The 19,508-nt window shown below is 36.2% G+C and overlaps 2 protein-coding genes across 3 annotated transcripts in view; both read left to right on the forward strand.

Annotated features, from left to right (window-relative positions):
* Window positions 1-12,072, forward strand: part of sncb (synuclein, beta) — a 33,233-nt gene extending 21,161 nt beyond the window's left edge. For both annotated transcript variants that reach the window (XM_088932753.1, XM_088932754.1), the window contains exons 4-6: window positions 2,487-2,605; window positions 7,947-8,036; window positions 11,286-12,072. In XM_088932753.1, the coding sequence (XP_088788879.1) occupies window positions 2,487-2,605; window positions 7,947-8,036; window positions 11,286-11,318 (242 nt within the window). In that variant the 3' untranslated portion in view covers window positions 11,319-12,072. The remainder of the gene's footprint in view (window positions 1-2,486; window positions 2,606-7,946; window positions 8,037-11,285) is intronic.
* Window positions 12,073-12,477: 405 nt separating this feature from the next.
* adirf (adipogenesis regulatory factor) lies at window positions 12,478-18,528 on the forward strand. The gene is made up of 3 exons (XM_088932755.1): window positions 12,478-12,583; window positions 14,846-14,908; window positions 15,874-18,528. The coding sequence occupies exons 1-3, from the start codon at window positions 12,505-12,507 to the stop codon at window positions 15,975-15,977; spliced, it is 246 nt and encodes an 81-aa protein (XP_088788881.1). The 5' UTR covers window positions 12,478-12,504; the 3' UTR covers window positions 15,978-18,528.
* Window positions 18,529-19,508: the final 980 nt, after the last annotated feature.

The raw sequence follows: 19,508 nt of genomic DNA on the forward strand, positions 1-19,508 counted from the left end.
GGACCGGCTTTTGCTGGAGGAAGGCTGATGTCCCATTTAGGGAGAGAGTCTTTTGCTCACTGTTCACTTAACACCAGGATAAGCTCTGAATTAATGATCCTTTGAGGTACAGAACTACCTAAATTAATTATTTACATATTAATGAAGCAATACCTAAGTCAATTTCAACTTAACAATATAAATTAAATAGTTTTTTTCAACACTTAATGGTCTTTACAATTTTTTACTACAACTGTATGAAGCACATTATTTCTATGGAGTTTGAAATACAAATTTTAATTTATCCTTTGCCTTGTGTGTGAAAATGATTATATTCTTATCAAGTAATTGATAATATTAATTTCTCATTTTCTCTCTGCATAAATGAAAGAAAGTTTGACAGTTAAAAACAGTTAACATGCTGTAAGATTTTGGATTTGTTGATTTTAAGTAAGTACAGTGACCTAATTAATAATACCACACATCTTAAATAAATAGTAGTGTTGGGCCTTTTTCTCTAAGTTTGTATATACAACAATCATTACTCAGTGTTGTACAGTTAATATTAATTCTTGTTTTGCTGTTTAGCATGCCCTAGATTTACTGTGTATAATGATCCAGTTATTCTATCCATTTTGTTGAAAACTGAAAATTAAGAGCTGATGCAAATTCATTAACATTACATGCCAGTTTCATGGGTCTATGTATTTTTGATTAACTGAAACTGTCTGAGCTTAATTAAATATTATAAAGTGCACACCAAGGCCTGAATTCATAAATGATTAATGTGCCAACAATTTAGTAGGTCTCTTCCTCACTGAGATCTGTGTGTTTATATCAGGAGAAATCTATTGCTAAAAACATTTGAGCATTTAAAAATCACAAACACACTCAATTAAATTAATTTACTGCTGTCACTTTCTTCTTTTTATGGAAGTTTGATTTGTTACCAGCTTTTCTCAGCAAGGGGGTACAAAGTTCGATCAACGAGGGGGGACTTAGTAATTTTTAAAAACATGTACCAAAACCCAACCACTTGGAACATTATGTAAAAAGCCCATTGTGTTGTTTTTTTATTTTTGGCAATGCAATTTTGTGGTGCATCCAGTCAGATGTTTAAGGAGACTGAAGGAGGGTTTCGTAATCTTTCGCTTTGTCGCAGTCCATGGCTATGAGGTCAGCGCTCAGTCACTTGTGAAATTACACATAGAGTTCCTTCTCCGAGTTCACAGAAAATAGCTTTTACATATTCCATTAGCCTGAGCCCACTGGCCTGACCTGTAGTATACTATTGATATCTTAGACAATGGAAATCAATCCTATTGGGAAACAGGACCTTTTTTGTACATTGTTTAAGTCTGTACTGTATTTTTTTCCTCAGATATTAAAATAAACAATAATTACTGAAATGGACTGGGTTTGGCTAATTTCATAGCATGTGGTTTTTTGGAATTTAAAACTTCCAAACACTTCATTTTTAACTGAATAACACAAGCCCCCAGAGATGCCAATTACTCAATTACATAAGAATCATTAGTTGTGATCTGGCGTCTTCATTTAAGTGGAACAGGCTTCCCAGGGGTAAAGAATTTGCAGTGGTTTAATATCTGAATCACTAGCATCTATCTTCCTATATTTCTAAGATCTTCAGCGCTTCCTGTGGTATCCTGTATTTCACCTTTTAATCTCCCAGGGGAGGTTTAGATGCATTCATTGCATTATAAAAAAAGCAAAACTTTTTGCCCATGCATTTGTATTTTATTTTCATTTATTTTTCACTCATCTGTCTTCTCTCAGTTTCGTGATTTGATTTTAATGAGTGTAGGAAGCTGCAGAATGCCCTTCCATAGACAAGGCCATAGTCCAAAACACACTGGCCATTGCAAAGCCTAAAATACTTTCCAGAAAATGTCTTCTTTGTCACTGATATGTAGTCATTGCTTATAAGACAATGTGTGTCTTATTTACTAGAAACATTAGTGTTTGGCATACACATATAACAGATATCACCCTTTATTAAGTGAAATGTTTTGTTCTAATCTCATTTCCAAAGTGGGCTTGTGATTTACTTGTGTAGATCTAAGTTAGCTAGGTTAGTCCTTTTAAAGTATCATACAGTACTTTAGCCTCCTTTTTTAACTACATTTTAAAAATTGTCTTACATTAGGTGATCTTCAAATTCATTTTGACAACACAAACTACAATTCAGTTAAAATTCTAAAAGCAGTTAAGGGCAGAATATTGATTATATTTCTTTGCACAACTTTCTGCACTGTCTCTTGCTAAGTTAGTATGGTTAAACTATTACAGTGGCTTTGTAGAAAATGAAAGACACATTGTATTCTGGACCAGAAGGCCTTAAAACAAAACATCATTGCTTTAGAGCAGAACAATCTCTGTGAACAATCTCTGTGTTTCGGTGATTACTTTGATCTGTTGAACTGTGCCGTTGCATCAAGTACCAAAAGCCTTGTCTAAGACAGAAATCTGACCATCTTGTTCTGTAGTGGCAGAGAAGACAAAGGAACAAGCCTCCCAGCTAGGTGGCGCTGTGTTTTCTGGGGCTGGCAACATTGCGGCAGCAACAGGACTAGTAAAGAAGGAAGAGTTTCCAGCTGATATGAAGGTAAGATCACATGTAGCCCCTCTGAATGATGAGAATTGCTCTTCCTCTCACCCTTCCCTGGTCTTAAAAAAACATATTTATTAATTGAAGAGAAAACAAAAGGTTATTCTCCCCATTTATCTTATTATGTTTCATATGTCTTATGTAGCTAAAAACGTATTTCAAACAATGTTCACCATCACCTTTCAATCTCTTCTTTCAAAATGAATGAGATTTAGTTAAAATGAATCTTGCCACCCTCAACAAAAAGTAGAATATTTTAGAGTTTTAACACTAATACACTTAGTTTAAATTCTCCTCGATTAAATACGTAGCCAAACACCTTTTTACCTTTTTAATCGACTTCCCTCTTATCTATTGTCAAGGACAATGTCATATCATCATAAATGCATAGATCATTTTCATGGAATGCTTCCTTATATTAACAACCATTTAATCATATAGCATATATTCTTGCTATCTGCATGTACCAGGGTCTTAATCATTAGTTATTTTGCATGTCATATGCTACCACTACAGTGTTATGCAGGTTTCACAGGCTAGCTAATTAATGACATAATCTTATGTCATTGATGTCATTTATTACTGTAGGTCAGGAAGAACTGTGGACCTAAAGCTGATCCTTGCGGCACACCACTAGTTACCTCAGCAATTTAACAGATTCCCTCTTTTTTATTCATTTTTAGAGGACATTTTCTACCTATAATTCATTTTCATATGTGTCAAAGTTGGCCCTTATGTAGTTCCTGGAAGTCTAGAAATACAGTATATATAATATGTTATGCGATACTGTAAATCATTGTCACTGTTGCTTGTTCAAACACGTGTTGCTAATAAACAAGCCCTTTTTTCCTGTAGTGTCCGAACTCATTTTTTAATTTGCAATTTTACAATCTATTGCAACAGACTATAACTTTGGGAGCTCCTGGCTTACACTGTACAGTGTTACAGTTGCAGTGTTAATTTCTTTAAGTATAAATGGAAAATATCATCAACCCTGGGAGAGTGGTTGATCTTAAGTGCTTCAAGTCTTTGTAGGGCTTGCTTCTTTGTTAAACTGACATTATTCTTAAATATGCATATTTTTTATTATATGAAGCGTGATATTTCTGTGTTCTATAGTAAATACCTGTCTGAAATCTTCTATTGTAAGATCAACGTATATACAGTCGCTGATGAGTGGTAAGTTGTTGTGGTGGCTAGCACTACTGTCTCTTTTATTCAGGGTTCTAAAACATCAAGTTTACATCTTAGTTTTCACCTGCTCTTCCAGTTTCCTTAAAAGTGCAATAGAAGAGCTGAAGATAAAATTAGAATGTGTGACTGTAGAACAACCCTGTGAAACCCAGTGAAAGCCCCCCAGCCCTCCACCTCATTTAGCGGTTTGATTTGCCTGCCAGGCTTTACACACTTGAGCTTAACGATTGTTCCTGGGTATGCGTTTGCTTCACCTGCCAAGAGAATTTACTGTATTCGCTCACTGTGTTTCACTGGGGATATCAATTATCAAGGTTTACCTTGACTTGTTCCTCTGCTTTCTGGCCTTGGCAGACATCACTTAATGTCCTGCTCAAAGCTTTGCTGATCTCTTGAATCCAATAAATCACTTCCATGCAGGCAATGGGAGGTCGGAGGGAGATGAGTCCTTGCTTGAACAAAAATAGCAACACCAGACAACGGGATCCATTTTCAGGAATTACACTAGATCCAGCGTACAAAGCTTACTTACTGTACATATTTAAGACCTTATGCCCAATTGTTAATGGCCATTGTATTGAGACATTTCATTACTCTTCTTTGTCACTTAATCCCTATGAAATAGCCTAATGTAATTAATTCACAACATGCAATGTATATTTTTATATCTCAGGCATGAGTATTGTGCTCTTACTACAGGCATGTGAAAAACCTGAACCAGAGAATATTTTTGTCATACCATTTTGGGGTAATAAGTGAGGCACAGTATAGATATATTACAATACAATAACACACTCTGGAACATTATAAGAGAATTGGAAAGCATGTAGTTTATATATTTTTTATTATATTAATAATATATTCACTTCTGCTGATCACTTATAACACTGTTCATTGTTAAAAAAATAATAATAAATGTTAAATAACAACTTGCATGTACACAATGCGAAACTGTTTACTTTCAGAAGTTAAGAAAAGGAACCTTGTTTGAACACTTTTGCTAATTCAATGTGCAACATTTGCATCTTATCAGTACTTTCTTTAGAGATGCTGGAGGACATTTCTTAACCAGCTGTTGGAATCCTATTAAAAGCACCACAAAGTCATAATGTTAGTAGTCTTAAGGAAAAACTGTACTTGTAGAGGTGTGTCTGGCAATTGCACAGACTGATTGTGTAGCATACAGGATTACAGGCAAAATCAAGGTGACCTCATTAACGTGATTAGCTGAGGTTAAAAATAAAAATACAGCAACCCAGGACACTTTAGCTTTATTCTCAGAGCTAGACTGAAAATAACACACCAGGTAATGAGCTACAGTTTCTCGCAGCTCCCTTTGCCAGTAAATAGCACCCTACTCTCATCCTGCATATGGGAACATCACATTATACCTAAATCTTAAGAGAACTTGGAGTGTCAGATTCCTGGATTTCCAAAACATGCTAACTTCTGGCTACAGTAATACATGATTGGACAGGTCACAGTATGTGTACATATTCTAAAATCTGGATCTTTGCAACTAATGGCTCTGGAAAGCATTTCACAGAATTAGAGACCATGCTGGATGTTTACCATGCTCTATGTTTACAATACATTTCTGCATAATTTCATGCTCCTAAACATAATCCATGTACAGTATGTGTTCGACTGTTGTAAGTACTGCATTGCATGTTTTGGTGCAGTGGTGTGGATGAACACAAGAAAGTTTGCAGACAAGATGAAAAAAGCTCTCTAACCTGTTTGGATGCTTGTGACTAAACAACCTGAGGATCTTCTCCAGCTGTTTAAAGGCAGGACTGTCTAGCTTGTTCAAATAAAATCAGTATCTGAATTTGGCAGATTTTAACATCTATTGAGTATTAGCAGTATTAAGCACTGCAAACACAACAGAATTATGCTGAAAAAAGAGGCATGCAATTTTCATAGTAGAGAAATAGAATATTAAACAGTATTATTTTGGGTAACAAAATATAGCAGACATGAGGTCTCATTTTAAAAGAAACTCGTATGCTTTAAAAAAGTTAAAGTGTTGTATTTGTAAAAAGAAAGACACTTAGCAAGAGGGAACAGCCTTGTTAGAAAATGTTTAAAAATGTATTTCTTCCAGCAAAATGTCCCTTCTGATACAAAACCGTCAGAAACTTCATAGGGCTTCACCATATTAAAAACTGCTTCAGGCACAGCTCTCCAGTTCATCTATAACCCAAGAGCTCAGAAATATATATTGTTTTCTCAACAAACTAATCACATTGTGAAATGAATCATGAGCTAAAGGAAGTAAAAAATGACCTCTTTGTCTTTTTAAGACTCTAAATCTTTGTATCTTGTGTCACAATAATTTATTTTGGATTGTTATTTTTCTCATAAGGCAATGTTAAATTAAAAAATAAAGTTTACTATTTCCCTTTGCTTTCTGTCAGTGGTCCAGAATTCAGCAAGTGTTCAACGTCTCCTTAAGTTATAAAGCTCTTTACCTGGGAGAAGTGCTAAATTGATCTGATTAAGGTTTGACTTAACCAATTTATCCCCTCTCTACAACCCTTACAGCAGCTGCTGATGATTTAAAGGCACATAGAAAACCTGCTCTGTTCCAGACTCTGAGGTCTGAAGTTAAAAACACCTGTTCTGGAGAGCGAATGTGTTTTAAAGTCAGTCTGTGGCAATCATTTATAACGCATGTCATTTTTACAAAGTAAAAAATGCATAACTCATTCTCTTCTGAGGAAAAGTTGCAGAGCTATCTGAAGATAGCTAGGATACTGTAGGCTTCCCAGATGATTAAACACAGAGAGGCAGAGGGCTAGAAAACACTGCCATTAGCAAGCTGAGGGACAAGAAATGGCGGATGAACCAGCAGCTCTGGGAACTGAGCACACATGTGACACGTGCACTACATCCTGCTTACAGGAAGACATCCCCCTGAGGAACACAAAGAAGAGGGGCTGCAGATCAAACCCAGATAAAGGAGTTTTATCTTAATATATCTATACACCACTCTTGAGATTTTAATCACACGCATTCCCCTTCAATTTAAAATGCAAAGACAATTTTCTAGTCTTTAAACAGGAAGAACCATTATCTAGCTTCAAAATCGTTTATCACGTGGATTTAAGCCCTGAATAATCTTTCTGCCATTTTTTATAAATGTTATTATATACTGTTCTTCTTTTAAACACCACAAACATATTCCAGAGAATGTCCTGGGGTTGTGAAATATATGAATTTTTAAAGCACTCAAAATTGCAGTGATGTAACCTTTATGATTTGTAAAGCTGTCTAAAATTAGATGCATGTTTACTAGAGAAATGAGAGAAATTTGACATTTTCATTAGATATAGATGCATTTTTTCAAAATATATGTGTGGAAAAAATGCTCCGATTTAATTTAATAGCCCTTTGAACATTCGTTTTGAAACTGGGGTTTCTGTTATTTTTTGAGTCCTGTAAATACTGTTACCCTTTGTTTATAAGACAAACTTCAGAGTCATTCAGTTTGTCTGTTTAACCTTGGAAACATTACACAGAAAATCTCAGACCTTCTCATTTTCAAATGTTAATTTCCAGCAGAAAAACTGAGCCAACTGTCATATTATCAAATTTTGAACATATAGTATCACTTCTATACCCGTACTGTGATTTCAATACCAATCTATTAGATATTGCTGTGTTTACACTTGGTATATTTGTCTTTTACATATTCCTAGGTCAAGACAGCACAGTTAACATTCATTATTGCTTTATGATTCTTATTTGTTCTATGATTATTTTTAATCTGTGTTTATAAATTAATGAGGTAAAAACTAATCCACAAAAACATTACAAATTAAAATTCCAGTGTTACAGTCTGGTGGTGGTATAGACAACGGGAAGAGTATGACATCTATTAGAACATCTTTCAATTAAAGTTGAATTAAATTAAGAGAAGGGCAACGTTTTATATTTCTACTTTCTGTATCAGAGGTATTGGTAGTCAATTTAGTTGGAAAAAAAACATTTCAGGAAAATTCTCCAGAGGTCAGCCACTGTTAACAGGGATGGCAGCAGCTCGTGTGGTCCCCAGGATTACAAGTGTCCTCCAGTGTGAAAAGGGAGCTCTGTCTGCGTTGCGGTTTCCCATCGGCCCTCTATGCTTATGTCTCCGCAGCCTGAGGAACTGGGCCAGGAGGCCACGGAGGAGCCGATGGGGGAGCCTCTCATCGAGCCCGAGGGGGAGACTTACGAAGAAGCTCCACAGGTGAGTGCGCTGTCCGGGGCCGAGAGTGAGCCCTCCCCGACCAGCTCGCACAGGCCTCAGGGACTCCCGCGCTAGCCAGAGTATTAGACCAGCATTTCACAGAAAAATAATTTGTTTGTTAGAGAAGTAGCTACCTGTCCCACATTTTTTATTATTATATACTTACACTTAGAGTATATTGCTCTTTTCTGGACACTCCTCTCAGAGCACTGCACAGGTAATGGGGACTGCCCTCCACCACCACCAGTGTGCAGCCCCATCTGGATGATGTGACAGCAGCTGTAGTGCACGCTTACACTCCCACACACCAGTTATCAATGGGGAGGAGAATAGTAATCAAACCGTTTCTTAGATGGGGATTATTAGGAGGCTGCTGATGGCCGGGGGGGAGGGGGAATTTGGGCCAGGACACCAGGGAAATGCTCCTACTCTTTTCGAGAAAGAGCCTGGGATTCTTAATGACCATGGAGAGGCAGGACCTCAGATTTACGTCTCATCTAAAGGACAGCGCCTTTTTGGTAACTTAGTGTCCCCGTCACTATACTAGAGCATTTGGACCCACACAGACTGCAGGGTGAGCGCCCCCTACTGGCCCCACTATCACCTCTTCCACCAGACTCACACCTGCTGAGCATCAGTGAGATGCCAGTTGTGAGTTGCAAGGTGATATGGCTGCTGGCTTTAAATAAATAAGGGGGCTGAGGCTTGTCAGAATTTATACATGTACTGTATTTGTTCATTTTAAATTTTGACACAATCTTCTGTAGCCAAGTCTATTGTTATAAGCCTGGCTGTATATATTCTAGCACATTGCTGTGAATACCCAAACCCCAGAAGAAATTACACCTCTTTGTTTAGAATAAGAGTGTGAATGCTGCTGTAGAGCTGTTGTTCTGTAATTTGGAGGAAGGAAGACTACAAGGAGCTTATTCGCTGCACATCAGTGAAGATGGAAGAGGCACTCCCAGCCATAATATATTCATATGAAGTGATTCTAGCAATAAGAGAAATGCACAGTCCAAAAGACATTCCATTTATTCATGAATCGGGATTGCATGCTATTAATTCCTGTGTAGTTATGACTAGTTTTAGACAAAAATCAGAAAACAAATTATGTTTTTGATAGAAAAGACAGAGGTTTCTAGTTGCCTACATGTGTACGTTTGAACGTGCAGCTATTTAATATCATTTCAGAAATGCAGCTAAAATGTAGAAATGCAACTTCAAATTCATGATGCCAGTACATTGAATTTAACTGGAAACCATTAGTGACAAAATCAAAAAGAAATTTTTTTTTTGATTGCTAAATATAGATTAGAATTTATTTTCTACTGCTGCAGTAGATGCTTTCTTGTTGTATGCATTTATTGTGCCTTACACAAAGTATGAATGCTCACATTGCTCCTGTTAAATGCAAGAGTATTATTATTTTTACTTCACAAAGCCTGCACCGGTTCTCAAGCCTTAACCATACTTGTAAAGTCTTCAGTGTGCTTGGAGCGTGCTAATTCCGAAAAGGCTTAGAAAATTGCCCAGTATCTCTCCCTCCCCTCCCCCTTCATCTCCATCTTCCTCCTCCCTCCCCCATCCCTTTTCCTCTCCAAGCCAGCTGTTACTGAGCACGTGGGCGTAGTGGTGATGTAAAGATATGCAGTGCATTGTGGGAAGCACCAGGGATGCTGCCCTCATTGCTTTAAACAAGGATCCTTAGGAAAACTAAGAGCAGCACAGCATCTCTCATGATAACGATGCCACACTGTGGCAAGATCCACACAGCACTTCTGAACACAATCAAGAACAAATGGCCTCTCGTGTATCTCTGCCCCACCAATAGTGGCCTGAGTATGCAAATGAGAAATAAACAAGATAATTTCAAAGGCAGTGTTAATATGCCCTAACCTTGCCATACTCCTGTGCATCAGTCTGCTTTCGCTGTGGCCAAGTAGAGATGATGCTGTCCTCTTGTGGCTGGTGGAAGGCACTGCAGCACAAAGCAGTAGAATCTATTTCAGAACGAGAGCAGTTAATATCGACTTAAGGAACACATCTGCAAAATAATTGTTTGTAATGCAAGAAAGTTTATTTCTTCAGTATTCACCTGTGTTCAGAAATGAGAGAAGATCAGAAAGTGCACAGCTTGGTTATTGCGATTTCTAAAATATTCCACAATGTGAGACCTATGTTGTACCACCCTATATTCAGTAATTTGTTAAGTCTTATAAATATTAGAAGACATTTAAGGGAAGTATTGTTTACCTTTTAAACATGTACAGTATGTAGCCGTAGATGTAAGTATCATAACATTTTAAATTAGCATACAAGAACTTCTAATGTCTGTTAAAATGAAGGAGCGTTCAATAATTGTAGGTATCATTGTCCTGAAAGTGTAATTGTAGGCACAATTATCATGGCTTCTGTAAGTCTTGTTAAGAGTTTATAAATATCTGTGAATTTTCTTTTCATTTCTGTCTCAGAAGGTCTTATCTCCACCATGATACTGACATCCATAAGGTAATAGAGAGGGCATCAATTACTGGATCAACAGGGGCTTGTTTCACAGTCATTCCAAATAATATCAATACTCATGATAAAGTGCTTTTGTAGTGTAGTTTTGTTCCACCAGCTATTTATAGGTGTTCAATCTTCCTAATAAGGATTGAAATAAAGAGAAAAAATATGGTTCAATTATAAACTCCTAGCAACATATGTGAATTTTCTGTATAAAGCTATATATTTAGAAGCAGAAATATGTGTCCCTTAACAATCTTAATAAAATAGTAAAAACCTTATTTCATATATCAAGGTGCTGATACTTTGTTGGGTAAATGTACCTGTCAATGACAGTAAAGCTGCAAAATCAGATAGCAATTTTTTTTGTCTGACAAGGTGTGGTACAGTAGATGCACCCTGTGGGTTTCGTTGCGGATTTTGGACATGACTGTTGTCCTTGCAATTATATTTCATTCAAGAATCTCCTAAGAATTATTAACTGTACAAGTATTGTACTGATCTGCCCTTTAGACAACAAGATCCTGCTTTCTCAAATTGTACTTTTGCTTTGCTCAACATCTTTGAGACTCACGTGTCGTTTATGGATATCTCACGAGGACACTTACAAAGCTTGAATGAAATGACTATGGCACTAATTTCTCTGTTCTCTGACAATGTCCAGAGTGAAAATGTACATTAAACAGAATGAAAACTCGATGCTTTATCATCTCAGTTATTCAATGTCTTTCATGTTTGCAGGAGGAATACCAGGATTATGAACCAGAAGCGTAAACATCACCAATTCCCTGCCCCTGTCTGACCAGCAGCAGCACAATAGTTAAAATAGTTATATCAATAAAAGGACAACTCCCTAACCCTCACAGTCACCCCTGGTGCAAAAAAAAATCCCAAGGATCTTCCTTAAAGAAAATGGAAAAAAAAACTTTTATTAACTGATTTGAATTGTCATGTTTTCTGTAACGTGTTTGTTTCAGATATTTATTGAATAATTTGTCAGCCAGGCCTCACTTCCTTGTTTCCCTCCCAACGAAGTGAGGTCTGAGCTCAGTACGTGAATCTTTGTACTTGTGTACTCGTGTGTATGTGCGTGTGGTATAGATGTTTTGTATCTTCCAATAAAACTCAAAGATGCATATACAAGAACAATAATCCTATATAGCTGTACAATGCTTGTATGTGAGTTATCTTTTTTTATTTAATGACTTGATTATTTGGTGTTTCACATTAGGATTTTTTTACATTGTATCTTTACAGTTGCTTGTGATATCATTCCAGTGAGGCATTCATTAGAAACTGACAAATCTATATATATATATTTGTGCGTGTATGTATTGATGATCAAAAATATTCAAAGTTAGTGTACGTGTGTCTTAAAAAAGAATATTGAGTGAAATGCCTGTCAGTTCAACATGTGCTTTAAAAAAAAAAAGAGACAATGCAGGAATGATCAACACTAAATACCTATGTGTCAAACCAGATACATTCTCTGTAAATAAAAAGAATAAAGAAAAAAAGTTGCGTTTTACTCTTGCTTGTGTTTGTTTGATTTTTGCATTGATAGACATTCCCAAGGTATTAAAACAGATTGGTAATGAGGTAAACAACAAAAAAAGAGAACACAGCCAATGCCTGTCACTAGTTGTGCAATGAAGTGCCAAATGAATGATATCAGCAAAGATTAAATATCTCCAGGATGTCTCCTCTGCCAGCACTATACCAGCTTTAGAAAAACATGCTTGCATTAGCACACAGAATAGAGCACATCACCAGATAAGCTCATTTTTGAAATGCCACAGTAATCTCTTCCTTTTCACAGCTTTTCATCCGTAATCACGTCGGTGTGTACTGACTCAAACTGGCTGCCCATAGGGGCTTCAGTGGGGAGGGTATTAAATGGGCATTTTGTGAGTGGCATTCCTGATGCCAGGGCAGTCCTGCAGCCAAACAGCTATCAGCCATGGCCTCTGTGAAGAAGTCTCTCGAAGGACTCAAAGGGACAACGCAGGCAGCTGCTAAGGGAGTCACAGATTCTGCTGGTAAGAAAACGTCTAACGCTGAATCCCACTATCTCTCAACTCCAGTCTAAGGTCTAATGTTGACATCTGTCGATGTGGAAATGCTGTGTTAAGGCCACTTCATGGCACAGAACCTTTTTTTAAGAGTTCCCTTCTCGTTGTTGCATCACACCGCTAAGCTGTTGTCACCTGCAAAACATTAGATCAGGGGAAAGAAGACTTCTCCGTGTCGGCTCCGTGCGTGTTTTGGATTTTTATGTCAAAAGTTCTCCAAGCTTCTTAATTGAATAAGTCACCAGTGTAAGTGGTTAAGATTTGTTCTAGGGGTGCAGAAATTGATGTCTTAAGGGTGACCCATAAAACCTTCTGAAAAGTGAATCTCTGGGGTTGTCCAACCCTAGAACATACAACAGCATATGTCCACATATTGATATTTTTTCAAAAATGTAACTGGAATTTGAGTATACCTTTCCTATGTTAGTTGTTCCCACTCTGGATCCTAGAATACTACTGTCTCTTTTGTTTTTCAGCAGAGCTCTTAATTAAAAATGATTGAATTCTTAATGTAACCAATTGCTTGATTTTATCCATATTGTGCACTCAGGATCTCATTTTCAAATTGTTTCTTTCTCTTAGCTTTCTGAACAAACTTTGACCAGTTATCAGTTAGAGATATATATAAAGTAAGTGCAATAACTATAATTTCAGGTATTCAAAGTTTTATTAACTCACTAGTTAAAATCCAGATGGTCATTTAAACAATAACCCTTGTTATCGGGAGGGGTTCTGAAAACAAGCATTTTACACAGGGTTTAATCTAACCTATTCTAAAATTATTTAAGAGTTGGAAATATTTAAAAATAGTTTAAAGATTCAGCAAGCTTATATACTAAACGGAATGAAAACAAAGACACATTTGTACTCCAGTACCAAGACTAGGAAATATTTAGTCATATGCCATTGTTAAAACAGCTCAGTTAGCTTAAAATCTAGTGGGGTTTTTTGTTTTTTTATATTGCTGTTTTTTCAGTCTCCTGTTTTCAAAAAATATTATAAGGCACAATTTAAAATCATCTTCATCACAAATAAAGATTAAAATCAATATAAGCATCTATCTAGATTACTGATGACAATAAAGGTTAGTGGATTAAGTAACCCATTCCTCTTGTAGGAAAAGGTCAGTCTGAAATTCGTACTTTACACTGCAGCCAACACTAATTTATTTTCACCATTAGATACTGAATTAAGGAATTTCTGTGGCTTTAGTCTAAACTAAACTTGCTGCAGAAATACACATATTAAATACACATCAAAATCTGCAGAATAGGCAAAACCTAATACTGTACAAAGCAAATGAAGATACCATAATTGACAGAGACTACTGTTTGCTATGGAGAAAAGAATGAAAGAGAATGAAAGCTTTCCTTCTTCTTTTAGAGACCTAAAACTGGTCTCGTAATTTGGAACACCATACATGATCTTGAGCTACAAAATGAAACAAACAGCTCACTTATTGTTGCAATAACTTCGACAGGAACTAGGGAGCACACCTTGATGGACAAAAAAAACACACAGCATTCATTGTCGCTCTTTTAATTGAAGAACATATTTATTCAAATGACAGCTCACAATGCCTGTTCTATTCATTTTAAACCTTTAAATCATTCATGCGTTGCTTAATGTTGCTGTACTGTTTTTCAATCATGTCTCGTCATTTACATTTTTAGTCTGGCTTCAAACTGTCTAATGTCCTTCATCAAACTGGGAGAAACTTTGGCTGTTAAAAGGTTTTTTATGAAGGAACATTCAGAGTTTAATTCTATGCTGAAAAAAAACCACAAAAAATGGTTTCCCCATAAAAAAGTATTCTTTTTACTGTTCACCGTGGAATTAACCTTTACTTGCTCCTCTGTTGCTCACATGCTGACACAGCTATCTGCTCTAAAGTGTTTTGAAACCAGTCCAACTGCTCCAAATCCATTTACTGAAATTATGAAGGCACTTTTTTAATAAAATGCAATACAAATTAAATGAATTATGTTCATATTTCAGAAAAAAACATGTCCTTTAGACTGAGCATATCTAGGACTTTACCTAGATTAGACATGTGAAGAATTTTGCAAGTTAGAATAGAATAAATCATAATGTACTACTTAAAGAGGCTGTAAAAGGAATGGCATAATGCATTCAGACATAATTAACTGCACAAAGCAAAAGGTCAACTGAGAGAATCAATGCATTTTCATAAGAAATGAAATTTATTTCTCTCTGTTTGCATTTCAGTCCAAGCAGCACAAGAGGCTGTGCAGCAGGTGGCAGAGTCATCCAAAGAAACAACAAAAATAGGTATACTGTATCTCTTATAGTACCAGCTCTGTCATTATACCAGCTCAGCCACTGCCAGCATTCATCTGTTGTTATGTTTACCGAGCTTCACAACTGACCTGCATGGCCAAACCGATTTACAAACCCTAGGGATTTCTAAATCCTTTCCTTTCTAAAACACTTTGTGGACGTTTAAAGAAAGTAGGGAGAGTTTCATACAGTGCATTTTCAAACTTCCTACACTAATTACCTTTTCATTTTATCTGTCAAGGGCAAGTCACCCTACCTAAATACATTTATTTTTTAATGTGAGTGGTAGGCAGTGACTGAGCAATCAGCAGCTGAGCTTTCAGGTTATCTGTCCTTCAAAGCACTGTGATCCAGGACTGGTTCTCGACCAGGAACCCACAGGGATCCCATAGACCATCCCCCGTCATACCCTTGAGATAGAGAGGGAAAAGCTCCATGGGTTTGCTTCAGCACATCGTGTAGCCCAGTTATGGGAAGGCATGCAAACCAAAACTGAGATGGCTTAGTCATCCAGGCATGAATTGATCGAATTCACTAGGTGAACAGAGGGCCTAACAGGGACACTCACTCATCTGCCTTCTCCAATGTACCTTGCACAGCTGGAATCAGACACATGTTCAGTTTTAAGTTTCTGCTGCTCTTCAAAGTAGTGTTTCCAATCAAAGTCCCTGTGCAATTGACGGGGCTCACAATGTCATAAACTGAGGTGGTATACTTGGTAAAGAGTGGTGGAGCTTATGGTTATGTAACAGTGCAGGGGAGTCACAATTGCAATGACATCACCACAACAATAGAAAATAATTGGGTTTTGGGTTTGTATGCTTGTGATCAGTAGCTGCAATAATAAATATTTCTTATGCTTTATTCAGATTTGCTTCTGCATTGTTTTTTTTTTAAATGGGTCCCCTGGAAATATCATCAAACTTCAAGCAAGGCTTCTCTGTTTATATTTTCAGCTGCAGATGAGGCCTCCAAGCAGACTCAGAGTGCCATAGGCACAGCTGCAGGCAAAGCAACAGATGCCATCAAGGAATTTGGACAACAACTTGGTCCAAAATGAGGAGAGACAAATTCCCTATGATCTCATGTAAATGCCGCAGTCTTGACAGACTGAAATGGTATATGAAAAAAAAAATATTTTATATTTTTGCTAATTAATAAGCAAACAAGCTGAAGAAGTAAGACTTTGTAATACTGACATGGGACTCATTCCGCTGCAGAAGTGAAATTGAGATTATGCATTTAGATAACACTTACACTTTGTCCTTGACAAATCTGTTTTCTTTTTATGCAGTACGTAACCATAATTACGGGGATGAAAATGCAAGGGAAAAAAATGCAGTTTTCACAATACTAGTACATTTCTTGATGAAAATCCAAACAGACCTGCAATCCTAAAATGAGAAAGGTTACTTTACCTTCTGTAATTTCTAGAAGCAGTCTATCACCCAACAAAAAAGCTGTGACAGTTAATTTGAGTTTTTTTGTATTTTTTCACACATTTCTATGTTTGCTTGATCTCCCCAGCCTGTGATTTTTCATTTTCACCTTACCTCATTCTTTAGAGATAAGGCACTGCTGTGATCAGCTAGTGTCTTTAGGAAGACAAACCAAATATACCAATGTAGACATACAGTAGAGTGCTGTCCTTGGGATCTTTTCATAAAAGCAAGCCAGCTTACACATTTTATTTATTTTGGAAACATTGTTGCTTTAGTCTGTATATGTACCTGAAAAAATTCTAATGCTGAAAAAGGAACAGTCTAACACAAAGAATCTGAATTCTAAAATGTCTCCCACAGAATTTGCTTTTGTCACAGAACATTCAGATTAATTTATACTGTTTTGAAAGACAACATAAAGACTAAGTTTTTGTACTTAGTTTCACAGTAAACAATTTATTGTAAAAAAAAAACCTTGGTTGGTGATACATTTATGAAATTATTTTAACTACTAGGATTGAGTGGCCTTTAAGCTTGAAGAATAAAATGTTCCAAGAAACAGTAATGGTTTCTTCCTTTGTTTGTGGTTAACAAACGTCACATTGGAGCATTCTATTTACATCAGTCCTTGTTTAAACTACCCAAGCAAGAGAGATCAAACTTTATTAACAAACAAAACCAATACGATGCTACTGTAGAAGATCACAACAAATAATCTTCGTATTTCTTGAGTACAAACAGGTGGTGTTTATTGCACCTCTTGGAATAAAACCATTTACCTAAACAGTAATCTGGGAAAAATAGGTTTCATGCTCATTGAAAGGGGTTGAGTGGTTAAAATTTGCCCTTTCACTCCTGACTCTTTTAGGCATCAAATTTGTAAATGCAATGGTATTGAAAACTCTCTGAGCCCAGGCAGAATAACTGCTTTCAGAAAAACTGGTTTCACATCATGTACTAACTGGACAACCGAAACATTGGAGTTTGGAGACCCAGTTTTAATGCCACAGTTTTATGTTGTTGTTTTGTTTGTTAGATCTAAAATATTTGAAGTCTTTAACTTCAGAAATAGGTTTTCTTTTAACAGTATTTCGTCTGCATGTCCGTTTACGTATGTTTCCTGCTCCTGTTTTATTTCTTAAGCTTACATTCTGATTTAGGATGCAAACTAACTGTTCTGAAAAAAGCTTGTTAACAATTAGTCTCAAAATGATTCTGTGGCATATACAGCAGAGAAGCAAACTGAAGGCAGATTGCACTGGAGTCCAATATTGCTGCGCTGCACATTAAAGCCCCTAGCAAAAAAATCTAATAAGATCCCTCGTTATTTTCTCAAAAAAACAACCCTGAAAGATTTCTTTTTAGACAGGAATTCTAAGTTTTGTTTTAATTTCCGACAGCATTCCCAAGCAGAAACAACTAGTGAAAATCCTAGTGGATACCTAATACAAAGGAAAGAATGAAGTAGGAGGTGAAAAAAAGAATGAAAGCAGCAATATAGGAGATGACATAAAGGTACCTCCATAAGAACTCTTTCAGACCTCCTTCTCCCTCATGAATGGCTTGGTTCATGTGTAAAACTCACTCGAGAACAAACACAACTGAAACTCCCACACATACCCCCACGCATACAAGCCCTGGAAGATGAATAGCAGTGCACGTCACTACGGAACAATACAGAACAGTATTAGCAGGTAAAAACAAGAAGGCTTTTTAAAAGAACCCCCAAGACCTCCCCATAGGAGTTTGTTTGTGGGAGTATGTGTGAAAGTGTGCGTTTTTCACACAATACAGTATATGGCAATAGGAAAATCTGTTTTGGAGGGAGGCAAATTTCGGATATCTGCCTGTTCTCACAGGCTTTTTTTTCTACATTTGTTCCAGATATGCCTGCCAAATACTGCCATCTTTAACGTCAGGAGAATACTGTGGTTGGTAGGTATACAAGAAAATGTATGCATCTCCACAGTATTTCAGGGACTATGGGATCATTTGATCGGTTCAGTACCATTAAATGCACTTGATGAGGGATAAAGTCATGGATAGAGGGAAAGGGCCTGTTTGAAAAAAAAAACAGAGTGTATTTAACCTTCACTTCTTTCTGTGTAGATTGTCATTGCATTAATATTTATTTACCCTTGTGTAACCATCCAGCAATAAAAATAATTGTTGATATACTGTTTGAATATCGTATTGTTCTTGATTGTATCTCTGCTGGAGTTATATAAAAAATAAAATAATAAACATTTTTACTAACATGTTAAGTCAGTACAACCAGAATCTAATTTATATTTAATGCCTGTCATCTTTTATATTTATACTTTATATTCTAGAGTGAAATAAAAGACAAATCTGTAAATATTTCTATTAAACACACACATATAACAAAATGATACACTGACAATTAATTGTTTGACACTTATTGTAGACAGAATTAATTCTAGGTTCAAAGCTAAAAAAATATATTTATTCTTACACACAAATGAGACGAAATGACAAAACATCCCACTATATTTTCACAGGTACAGCTTGTGCACACTGAAAGCTTAACAGAAACATTTAAAAATAAAACACTATGATAATTGCCAGAAAGGTGAATTATTGCATTTCCCTAAGTAACAAAACTTTCAAGTAACTATATATTTAATATCATATCAGTCCCTAAAATAATTCCAGCAGTTTACTAAGAGTCTACTGAATTGGAAACATTCAGTATAACAGTAAATGTTATAAAATATTCTGTAAGCCAACACTTGTATATTGTTGATTCTCCTGTGCCATTAACATTACAATTAATATATCACAACGTTAGCTGAAGTGCAATATATATGGTTTTATTTATACTGCTTTTGATAATTTAATTAAATTCTACCCTAATAAACAGCCTCCAGTCACTTGCTTGTTTTATTCATGTGTACTGATCTCTTCACTTCGGACCTGATATTCCAGTTAATGAGCAACTTTAAATAACCCACTGCTGTTTTATCATCCGTTGTTTAAATATTTTTTTTTAAGTATAAAACGTATTTCCCATTTGGCAAATTATTAATCTTAGATAAAAGAAACGCTAGTTAACTCTCTAGGAAGAGAGTTCCATTCAAAAGAGAACTGCAACGCTTTTATATATTTCGGGGTTAGAACGCATTGAT

The sequence above is a fragment of the Atractosteus spatula genome, chromosome 14 (genome assembly GCF_055471065.1).
Source record: "Atractosteus spatula isolate fAtrSpa1 chromosome 14, fAtrSpa1.hap1, whole genome shotgun sequence".
Classification (NCBI taxonomy): Eukaryota; Metazoa; Chordata; class Actinopteri; order Semionotiformes; family Lepisosteidae; genus Atractosteus; species Atractosteus spatula.

Bases quoted from the DNA above. Each gene is read 5' to 3' on its own strand.
- adirf (XM_088932755.1), top strand. From the start codon at position 12,505: ATGGCCTCTGTGAAGAAGTCTCTCGAAGGACTCAAAGGGACAACGCAG. The intron at 12,584-14,845 runs GTAAGAAAACGT...TTTGCATTTCAG, and splicing joins GGGAGTCACAGATTCTGCTG to TCCAAGCAGCACAAGAGGCT. The intron at 14,909-15,873 runs GTATACTGTATC...TTATATTTTCAG, and splicing joins CAAAGAAACAACAAAAATAG to CTGCAGATGAGGCCTCCAAG.